The sequence below is a fragment of the Typopeltis vanoorti genome, chromosome 3 (assembly GCF_054136105.1).
Source record: "Typopeltis vanoorti isolate ZY-2024b chromosome 3, IOZ_Tvanoo_1.0, whole genome shotgun sequence".
Classification (NCBI taxonomy): Eukaryota; Metazoa; Arthropoda; class Arachnida; order Uropygi; family Thelyphonidae; genus Typopeltis; species Typopeltis vanoorti.
This window is the reverse complement of record NC_143551.1, coordinates 100,406,296-100,418,590: the sequence shown is the minus strand read 5'-3', so window position 1 is coordinate 100,418,590 and position 12,295 is coordinate 100,406,296. Positions and strand designations below refer to the sequence as shown.

The 12,295-nt window shown below is 35.8% G+C and overlaps 1 protein-coding gene across 1 annotated transcript in view; it reads left to right on the top strand.

Annotated features, from left to right (window-relative positions):
* The window catches only part of LOC150108422 (uncharacterized), a 96,953-nt gene that overhangs the window by 46,031 nt on the left and 38,627 nt on the right, over positions 1-12,295 (top strand). Inside the window, exon 5 of the mRNA XM_090390775.1 lies at positions 8,247-8,334. Within this exon, the coding sequence (XP_090246901.1) occupies positions 8,247-8,334 (88 nt within the window). The remainder of the gene's footprint in view (positions 1-8,246; positions 8,335-12,295) is intronic.

The following is a 12,295-nucleotide window of genomic DNA, read 5'->3' as shown; positions in this document are numbered from 1 at the left end:
TCCTGGTGCAGTGAGCTCAATGTTGCATACACCAGGTTGATAGCTTTTAACAAAATGGGCATTTGTTAGTTGAACAACCTCTTCTGCATCTGTTCTCACACCATCTGCATTTAAAAGAGTTATTCTTTCATATTCATTCTTTCTTTTACTTGCAGCATATCGATAGAATTCTTATGAAGTGTCTTTAGCATGCAAAGCTAGATTTTTTCATACTCAGACTTCGCTCTACGTACAAAGTTGTAACTATTCTAGCCTGCTGCTTTTAATTTTCATAACAGATTCATCAATATGCACATGGTATTCCTTCCACATCATCTTTTTCTTATTAATCTCTTGCTTAATAAGATTACATATCCATTTGACTCCTACCCTATTTATTCTTCTAACTCTCGGGACACGTTCTGATATCATATAATTTAAGTATTGTTTAAATGCTAACCATGCATTGTCGATAAAACATGACCATCTACCTAACTCAGTATGCTCCTCAATTAGTCATAATTTCTTCCTTTATAGTTCAGCATGTAACCTTTTCTGAATGGAACATTCATAAACTTGGTCACTTTTCAAGTGAGTACTGCATGATCAATGTCACCAACAAGAGGCAGAATAGTAAAATATTTAACTGAAACGCCCTCTGACACTATAATCAAATCTAGCACTCTTTGACCTCGAGTTCCTTCTTACATGTTGCTTGAGGAAGTTGTCCCCGCAACAGCTCAATAAATGCATTTTCATTCTTGTCATGAGATTCTACTGCTATTCAATCAATATTTCATCATCATCATAAAATTCCTGCCATGTACCCTCAAGGGGTGTACAGGATATGATAGTACTACATGAAAACTTTACGTCATTACTAACTTCCTATTTACAATTTTCCTCCAAATTAGTCTGTTACTAGTCAAGACTCCAACATTATCAGATCTTATATTTCTGTCATCTAAGGAACTTTGTACAGTATCAATCCACCTATATCTTGGTCTTCCGATTGGTCGCTTTCCTGCCAACCTGGCAGAGAACACTTGTTTTGGTAATCTTTCCTCGCCCATTCTGTTTGACCATACTACCTTAGATTAACTCTGCTAATGCATTCCTGGATGCTGACGATGTCAAGTTCTTTCCTAATATCCTCATTTTTAATGTGATATTGCCATTGATGCTGTCATTTCATGCCTCTAATCTTTCTCAGGACTCTCATACCTGCAGTCTATAGTCTTTGGCCAAGTGCTTTACTTCTGACCCAGCTCTCAGACCCATAAGTTAAAATTGGTTTGAATACTGTCTTGTATACAGCTAATTTAGTGTTCAGACTAATTTCTCTCTTACTTAATATGATTTTATTCAATTGACTTCTTACCATGCCACCTTTTCTTGATTCTGTTGTCTCTTTCCATATTTCATTTACCATCTTCACTAAGAATCGTGCCTAAGTAGCTGAAATGTTTTACTTGTTCCACAGGTTCTCCATTCACAACGCAGTTGACATTTTCAACGATTCTGCCTATTTTCATTGTCTTTGTCTTTTTATTGCTGACCTTCATACCATATCTATTACAACAGTTATTCAATTTAGTCAAGGAATCTTGCAGACTTGTAGCGGATTTATTTAGAAGTATAACATCGTCCGCATAAAGCAAAGAGCTGACATTAACATCTCCACTTTTGATATCAGGTTTAATACCACTTTTGTGATTAATATCACAAAAGTGGTATTAAAAGATGTGATCCATATAGATAACGTACATCCTTATCTCACACCAGATTTAACATTAAACCATCTTCCAGTACTTCCTTCAATTCTAACTGCTGACTTACAACTCAAATAAAGACTAAGTATTGCTTGATATAATGCCCCATTGACACCATATAACTGTAGAGTACTGAATAGCTTCTCTCTTGGCACCTTGTCATATGCCTTTTCCAGATCGATAAAACTTAAATACAGATCTTTGTTATATTCCCATGCTTTCTCAACTATTTGTCGTAAAGTGAAGATCTAATCCTGACAGCCTCTATTTGGCCTGAATCCAGCTTGTACTACAAGCTTTTCTTCCACAATTCTTCTCAACTGTTTCTCAAGTATACTTGCATAAATCTTGCCAGGAACACTCAGTAGAGAAATCCTTCTGTAATTCTCACATTCAGTTTTATTTCCCTTTTTATATATGGGTACTATGAGAGCTCTACTTCAATCATCGGGAATTCGTCCCTCTGTACAGGCTTTCTGAACTATGCAGTGCAGCCACCGTAAGACTTTTATACCACCATACTTCAGCATTTCTGGTCGAATATCATCTACTCCTGCTGCCTTTCCACATTTCAGGCCTTTGATGGCTTTTTCTACTTCAAGTATGGATATGTATTCCTGACTGTATGCCTGTTGAGTGCTTTTTACCACTGTGCTATGACTCTTTTTTGTTTCAATTAGCAATTTTTCGAAGTAATTACTCTATACTTCAAGGATATCCTTTTCTCCCATTTTCATATCATCTTTATCATCTATAACTCCTTATATAGCACTCTTTCCTCCATTCCTAAGCTTCTTCAACAACCTCCAAAATATCTTACCATCTTCTTGATATTTATTTTCTATGTTCTTGCCAAAGTCCTCTCATGACTTTTGTTTAGCTAGTTTTACACGGTGTTTAGCTTTCTTATTTTCCTTCACTGCCTCTTTAACTTCCTGTGTCCACCATGGCGTTCTGATTTTTCTATCCTTGCAGACAAACTCACCACATGCCTCTCTAGCTGAATCAACCAGTTTTCTTCAAGGCTTGCCACTGAATCTCCAAGGTTTGGTTGATGTTCTCAGACTCTTTCATTTTTTCTTCAATAATCTTCGTGAATTTTAGTCTACAGTTCACATCTGAGAGCTGCTCAACTTTTATTCGCTTTAAAACTTTCTTACATGTTATTCTTTTAAATATGAAATTCAATTTTATCCTGCTCAAGACTAAATAGTGATCACTTTCAATTTTAAATCCTCTGTACACTCTGGTGTCCTGCACCAGGGAGAAAACATCACTATGAACAATAACATAGTCAATGAGACTTTTCTTATTCCTTGCCTCTTCTCTCCATGTGAATTTGTGCACATTTTTATGTTGGAACATGGTGTTAGTAACAACTAGTCCATGTCCTGAGCAGAAATCCAACAGGTATTTGCCATTATTATTTACTTTGCTCTTTTCTCGAGATTTTCCCAAAATATTTTTGTATGTCTGACAATCATTTCCTACTCTGCTATTTATATCCCCAACAAGGACCAACTTTTCCTTTTTCATTGTGTGAGTTGCTTTTTCTAAAGCATCAAAAAAATTCGTCCACAAATAAGGCACAAATAAGTCTCATTGTGCAATTCCCCATTCTCATATTTGTCCACTTCACTCTACTTGAGACTGCCTGCCATTCAAGATTAGCCCCATATTTAGTGTTGAATACTATGGCTACTCCTTTTCCTTGATTGTCATTGCCTGAATATAACATTTTGTATTTATTGCTCAGAAAGATCTCACCAGTTTTTATCTTTTTTTGTTTCAGTCACCCCTATTATGTCGATCTGGTACTTATCTGATTCCTCAGCTAGCTCCATTTCTTTGCTATTGAGGCTTCTTATGTTGACAGTACCGATCTTTAATTCTGGTGATGTTGAGTTGAGATGTGTTTTCAGATTTGTTCCAGTATCTGACTTTTTGCTGTTCGCCCTGGTTCTCTAGCGAAAATAATGGGGGGGGGGCTTGTTTAACCGGGTGATGCTCCAGCCAGCATGAAATTTTGTCATGTTGTACCATCATTTTGTATTTTGGTTTAAACCAATAAGAATACAATTTGGTCGGCTAAATCCCAAATTGCCAGCCCATCCTCGTTCGTTCAGTATCCAGGTACCCAACAGGGTGCACCATGAGAAGGTGAGGATTAGACATTAGTCAGAAGCCCTGGTCGGTTCTCTGCATTCCTTTAAAGGCTATGTGGAGGTCTCCTCTCAGTTATATAGCTTTGACCCTTAAGCAATCAAAATTTGGATAATTAAAATCTCCCATTATGATCACTCTTTTCATGCTCATCTTGTCTATTTGTGATGCATTTCCTCATCACTAGCGAGCGATCAACTAAGTCTGTAAGAACACCCCACTGTAATTGATCTTGTTAGATTCCACCTCACACCAGATGCCTGCGAACTCACTGCCACATGAAATACTGTTTAGTAATAGTACTACAATCATAGGTCTTAACTCTAACCGGATTCAAGTCATCCAATGTCATTAGCAGCATACCCCCCCCCCTCCTCTCCTGTTCTTCCTAAAATCACTCTACCCTTTACACTCGATTCCAGTTAATTTGTCTGATTCTGATAGCCAGGTCTCACTAATACCTATAATCTGAGGTCCCGACATATTGACTAAGGCAACAAACTGTACCCCTTTGTTTCTGACACTCCTGGCATTCATGTACAGACATAATAATCTACCTGCATATTCTTTTGTATACTCTTGCTTACAGTTTGCATGACACAGTTGGACAACTTGCAGATTTCTATTCTTCTTTAGTGCCTTATGCATGTAGTAATCTTTGTACACATTTGATAGGTCAACCAGATGAACACAAAGTTGAAATCATTCTCTCCTCGTCAACATTTCCACGATAAAGCCCATTCCCTCATTGACATGTTTAATGTCATATATATTTAACTAAATTGAATAACTGCTGTAGGAAATTTGGTATGAAAATTTGGAAAGGGAGAGATGTTGGTGCATGAGACATGGTCAAGGTATTGAAGAAAGCAGTATCAGAATGTGTATACCTAGATTCAGAAGAATAAAGAGGATAGGAGAAAAGGGGCATGCTGCTAATGGAGTTAGATGGATGACAGCTCATTGAATAGGAGTTGCAAACAGTGAAAAGGTTGTGGAGGGGGATTATAAAGAAAAATGTGATTTGCATGCCCATGAACAGAATAAGACACATGCAAGAATGGTGATCTTGCATGTGTCCCAAAGCAGTGGGACTGGATGGCATGTCAGCCCATGTGTTACGTGAATGTGCAAGAGAATTTACAGTGTCACTAATGAAAATGTTCAATCTAAGTGTGAGCTCTAGCAAAATTCCAAGGGAATGAAAGAGGGTAAGATGGTTCCATTACATAAAGAAGTAGCAAATTGCAGTCCTGTTAATATCTCAGGAGTGGTGGTTAAAGGTAAACTCCAGAAGTGGATGGAATGGAATACTCTATGGTGGGCAGCATAGTTTTGTAAAAGGTAAGTACTGCCTTTAGTAATTTACTAATATTGTATAATATAGTGACAGCAAAATTATATAAGGTAAATGGCTACACCATGATACTTCGGTCTTTGCAAATAACAGAACACCACATGGAAAACTATTACAAAATGGAGTAAATGGGAATTAATACGAATTTAGTAGCATGGATGGGAGGAGGGGGGCTGACAGACACCAGAGAGTGGTATATGGTAGAGTAGAATCTAGGAGAATGAGAGCTAGTGGAGTACCTCAGGGTTCTGAACTAGGGTCACTACTCTAATTTGTGTAGTAACGATATAGGGAAAGATTTAAGGGAAGATATTCAATTGTGTGCTGATGATGCAAAACTAAGGAGAGCAATAATTAAGAAAGGTGATGTAGATATTCTGCAGTTTGATTTAAATAAAATTGGCATTGTGGCATTGTGGACAAAGGATAATGATGGAAGGTTATTGTTCCTCTTTATAAGACTATGGATTCAGCCACATCTTGACTACTGTGCACAGATTTGCTCACCTGGGTTTTTTTGGGGATCAGGAGATGGTGGTGGTGAAGATTCTGTGGAATCATCCCATGAGGTTTGAAAGTGTGTGTGTGTGTGTGTGTAGGTTGCAAAGTTTATAAGTAGGCTGAAAAGAGGGGGTGGGGCATGACAGTTATTGAAAGAGTTCTCTAATCAACACAATGGAAATTTTTTAATACACGATGAAAAGAGAAAGAGAACCAGAGGTTATCCCTGGAAATCTAGTCCACATACCCATAATAAGGGTATGTGGACTAGATTTTTTACTTGGAAAGTGGTAAGTGAGCAGAATGGATTGCCAGAATTAGTTTTGAGTACTTTTACAGTGAATGAGTTTAAGGAGGGTTAGGATAAGTGTGTATAAAGGTTTAGTGTGGGTCTCTTGCATTGAGCCTTCTGACTCCATGGAGATGCCTATATAATAATAATAATAATTGCATTCTTTGGGAAACATATAGGAGGAGAGGCTGTTCCAGAGTGCAGCAGAAGGAATAAAGAGGCAAAAGATAAACTTATTTTGTGAGTTTGGAGTTGACCTGTGAAGGGGTTATTGATGCTAGTTCTGATGGACATTTACCATGGAAATATTTATGGAAGTAATATGCAACAGAAACTAAATGCCTATGCAAAAGTGAGTGGGGTGAATTAGTAAGAGACAGGTCATTAATCAGTGTGCTTATTCTCTTTTGTATTGAGTCAAGTATTTTAGGCAGTTCTTGTTGGCACCATTCCAAATGTATGAGCAATACTTGAGAATGTGAGCAGATTTGTAATTTGTACAGGATTAATAGCTGTTTAGACTTAGAGTAATGCCTTGAGTGAAACAGGATTCTAATTCTTTGGATACCGAGGAGACAATGGCTGTAATGTGTTTATGCCGAGAGAGAGAGAGAGAGAGAGAGAGAGAGAGGGGGGGGCTTGATGTCACAGTAATTCCAAGGAGACAACTCTCATCTTGCCTATAGATTGTGATTGTGTATTGTCTAATGTAAGACTGGAAGAACATGTTTTCGTGGGATATAAGGCAAAACTATGTATTGGAATGGTGGTTAACTTGAACAGGTCATTGATATACAGAAGGAAGAGAGGTGGATGAGAGGACAGAACCATGAAACAGTGAAATTATGTGTGCCTATGGCCCCACAAAAAGTTCCACTAAGGAAGAAATTGAGAAAATTTTCAAGTCATTAGAACAGAGAACTCAATGAAAATGGGATAAAAATGGTCCTTGTTGGAGATATAAGCAGCAGAGTAGGAAATGAATCCCACCAGCATATAGAAACAGTTTTGAAAATTTGGGGAAAAGGGCAAGGCTAATAATAATGGTAAGTACCTTCTGTATTTCTGCTCAGGATATGGACTAATCATTACTCATACCATGTTCCAACATAAAGATCACCACAAGTTCACATGGAGAGAAGACACAAGAAGAAAGAAATGCCTCACTGGTGATGTTGATATCTTCATACTGACACAGGAGTATACAGAGGATTTGAAATTAGAAGTGATCATCACTTAGCTTTAAGGATAAAAATAAATATCACATTGAAAAGAACAATATGCAAGAAAGTTTTAAAAATAATTTAAGTTGAGCAGCTCTTACAGGTAAACTTTAAACTAAACTATATAAACATTATTCAGGAAAAAATGAAAAAGTTTGACTCTATGGAGATCTGATGATAATAAATATACCAGTCCTTAACTACAATGTTTTAGGGAATGATAATTAAGCTTGATTTTCAAATTTGCCCAGGCTTTAGAAAAACTGATCTCACATTGAGAATTGTGTATCAAAAAAACTGAAAATGATTAATGCTATCCTGAAGATAACAGTGTGCTTAATAGGTGACTACCCCCCCTCCTCTCTCTCACAGACTCACTCCAACCATTTTCATAGACATTTTGTTTCTACCTTATTCCTTTTCTGCATTTTGTTGAACATTGTTAAAACTGCCATTTTTAATATTATTTTTGCAATTAAAGTGGTGCACAAAAACCTCAGTGAAAATGACTGATGCTGTTCTCGAAGAGGGTAGTATGTTTAATAGATAATCCCTCTTATCTCCCGATAAGAGGAATTATCTATGCCAGTATGCCTTTTCTGTAGGTATTTTCATGGAGACTCTTTTCCACTGAACTGTCCACCACTGTCTTTTACTTCCCTCTAAATGCAGAAACATGAGTTGTTTATAAATGGACTCTTAAATTGCAATCTTATTCAAGTTTTTGGTTGAATTTTTGTCAGTGTAGATAAATGGATTTAAATTTATTAATGCATTAAAAATTACAAATTGAAGATTTAGTTTTTTTTTCAACATATGATTTTTATGTATACTGTTGAAATGATGGTATTAGTAGCAGGCAAAAATTTGAGTAGTGAAGTAACTAGCCTTTGTGAAATGTTTTTGCATTTAGATTATAGAAATTAAATAAGTTAAAAACATCTGCTTATTTTTTTCAGCACAACCTGCCTCACCTAATGTTCTTGTTATTGGGGTTGGCATTGCTGCATCTGTATTAGTGATTATTTTTGTACTAGTAATTATTCGGTAAGTTTCTAGTATTTGCTAATTACTGATGGGCAAGAATTTAAATACTTATAAATGACTCATTATAAATATAAATTTATGTATATTTATTTATTAAACTAAGGTATTCATTTGTCTTTGCATCTAAATTTTATATATAAAGCAAATGCCAAACAAAAATTCATTTATAATAATAAAATTGGAGAGAATATTCTTATATAAAGGAAAATTCATTTCAAAGAAATCCTTGAAAAAATTTCAATAGTTGATCTCCTTAATTTATTGAATTTATTGCCTTAACACATCCTGGTGTGCAACCTATATACACAGTATAGTATGAACATGTTACCTTATAACACCTAGTTTGCACATGATGCTGTGCTATAGGTTCTGTAGTCTCTGATTGATATTAAAAAAAAAAAAAACTCAGCTTATTACTGTACATGATATAACAACAGAGAATTGTGAGAAAGTAACAAGTTTAGAAATGATTCCAGACAGGTGCATTTTGCAATAACATTTTTATATAGTGACATAATTACCACAGTAAATGAACTGAAAACCATTTTGTTCTTGCATTAGAATCTGTCATCTGATTAGAATATGCATCATGTGTTTGTAAGGTTAATTTTTCCCTTTAAAAATGATTCAATTTAAACCAAAATGGAGATACCCAAAAATTTTAGTAAAATTTTAGTAATATATGAAATTCTCAGAAAGGATTACGCAACATCTGTTTGACACCTAAACAACAAGGAAACAGTACTTTGAGTTCCAATTCCATACATTTAAGGCATTTCAGAACTGATTTCCAGAATTCTAAAGAAATATGATTTAATAGCTACTTTTATATTATCAATAAACTCTCAACTTATTTCTCCTCTTCAAAAGATAAATGCTTTCCTATGTCTCGCCCAGGTGTATATCAAGTTCCTTGTGACGGCCTTCTATACCACTTCTGACAAACTGGACTCTCAATAGAAAAGAGATTACAAGAACATCAATCATATATTTTCTACAGAAAATTGCTAAATCTGGATTGGCTCAACATGGAGTAGACACAGACCACAACATTCTTTGATCTGAAACATGTCTACTACATCACTGTTGATACAAATTTGAATGTTTATTTAAGGAGGGTGCTTTAGATATGTAGGTTCAACAGTGGAAGAAGATGGAGGAGCTTAGAAGGAAGTGGGATATAGGATACAAGCAGGTTGGAGGAACTGGAGGGAGATGGCTGGAGTGTTATGCGATAAGAGGGTGCCGATCAATCTGAAAGGCAAAATCTATAGGACAGTAGTGAGGCCAGCTATGACATATGCTATAGAAACTGTGGCCCTCAGGAAAAATAACATCAGCAGGATGGAAGTAGCAGAGATGAGAATGCTTAGGTGGATGTGCGGTGTGACCAGAAAGGATCGTCTGAGAAATGACTATTTAAGGGGAACAGTGAAAGTTACGAACTTAGGAGTAAAGATACAGGAGGCAAGGTTGAGATGGTTTGGTCATGTGATGAGGAGGGAGGACGAATATGTGGGAAGAAGGGTCATGCAGATGGATGTGCAAGGAAGGTGGAAGCATGGGTGGCCAAAGAAGAGATGGAGGGAGCTGGTAGAAGAGGACTTGAGGATGAAGAACTTGGATGTGGTGACAGCCCAAGACAGGAGGATGTGGAGGAGACTCATCATCAACAGTGACCCCACTTAAGTGGGAGAAGCTGCAGAAGAAGAAGAATTTAAGGTGAGTGCTGAAGTGTTGCTTCACTGCCCAAACCTGAATCGGAATGACTGCCTATCATTATCAAAAACATTGGAAAGTCTGATTAGAATATGCATAGTTATTAATTATTAATTTATTTATTTTTATATTGTTATGATTAATCTTTTCCTCAATTAGAGACATTACTGGAAATATAACATCACATGGGTCACTCTATTTCAAATAAATCCATTTTTTGCATTCCACCCTGTACAACTTTTTTTTGTCATTGAAGATGGTCTGTAATTTTAAGACTGAAATATATGGCCTTTTACTTTGTGTTTACATGTAAATAAGAGTACATATTTTTGAATGCTTTCTTGGAGATGTATCCATTTTCTTCTTCTTCTTCTTGAGTATTCTGCAATTCAGCAGGTTCTTCTTTTAGTAGCAGAAACTTTCCTTCCACCCTCTTCTGTTCTGAGCCTCCTCTTTAAAGGTTGTGTACCTGTCTCCATTCAGCATGTCATCTAGCATTGTTTTCCTTACTCTTCCTCTGGGTCTTTTTCCCATCTCTTTTTCCTTTGATGGCATCTCTGATTCCATTCCCTCTCAGAGTATGTCCAATCCAGTTTCCCTTGCTTCTTTTTATCCTCCTTAACAGACTTCTTTTTTCTTCTACTGTTTTTAAAACCTCTTCATTAGTTATTTTATTTGTCCATTTGATTTTTTCCATCTTTCTCCAAATCCACATTTCAAAGCTTTCCAAAATCTTAATTTCTTCTTTCTTCAATGTCAAAGTTTCAGCTGCATAAAGGGCAACACTCCACACATAACATTTTATTAGTCTTTTCTTTAGGTTTCTATCCATTTTACTTCTTAATAAATTCCATTTTCTATTAAAGGCATCTCTTCCCATCACTATTCTTGCTTTTATGTCACTTTTACATCTTCTATCACTGCTAATAACACTTCCTAGATATTTAAATGTCTTTACTTGATTCAATTTTTCCCCATTTATTCTGATATCTATATTTGCCTCTTTCCTTGCTATTTTCATTCTTTTGTTTTTCTGATGTTAATTTTCATTCCATAATTGATACAGGATTCCAGTAATCTGTTCAACAGATGTTGTAGTCCTGTTTCAGTATTTGATAGTAATGCCTTGTCATCTGCATATCTTATTACAAATATCTGTCTACCCCCAATCTTTATTCCTTCTTCTAAATTCTCCAGTGCTTCTTTTAACATTGCTTTGGAATACATGATAAACAAAATTGGTGACAGAGAACAGCCTTGTCTTACTCCTAGTCCAATGATACCTGTTCTGTTGTACCACATATGTCTCTCACCATGGCACTTTGTCCCATATATTGTGAAATAATTAGCCTTCTTTCTTTCCAGTCTATACCAATCTTTCCATTACTTCCACCATCTTATCCCATTTTACAAAGTCAAAAGCTTTTTTCAAAATCTATATAACAGATAATAACTTCTTTATTCACTTCCAGAAATATCCATTTTATAGCTACACAAAATGAATAAAACACTGTGAATGTCAACTTGTTTACACTATTAAAAACACACATCACTGTTAATAAACATCGTAGATAGTTAAAAGATGCAGCACTCAAACAAAATAGGGAATTAAAACCAAATCTGAAAATAGCAAACTGAAACCACAAACTTGATGAAAGTTTGGATTAATTTGTTCACTACTGTATAATTTCATTACTGCAAATTTTATGCATATAACTAATTTATTGGTTATCTGAAAATACACTTGTTTATTTATACAAAGTTTTAGCCCACATTTCTCTAATCTAGTCCCATGCTCATCATTCCATCATCATTATTTTCCCTGCATATTTTCTTCTGTAAGGAGTCCAATAATGTCAGACCTGATATTGATTGGATCTGTCAATATCAGATTTATTCACTTTTAACTGAATCAATCCCCCAACCTCTCGGTCTTCCTCTGGATCTGTTTCCTGTCATCCTGATGCCAAACATGTGTTTTCCTAACCTTTCCTCTTCCATTCTGTTTAAGTGACCACACTACCTGAGATTAACTCTGCTTACACATTCTTGAATGCTAACAATAACAAGTTCCTTCTTACTATCTTCATTTTTAATGCGATTTTGTCATTTGTGTTATATGCTCAGTACTGCATCATTTCAGTGTTTTCATTGCTCCATCCCCCCAGAAATCTCATTGCTAGTTTGGTCACAATAGTCCAGATTTAGTTTATAGATGCAGTTGAATCAATGTCTTGTAAAG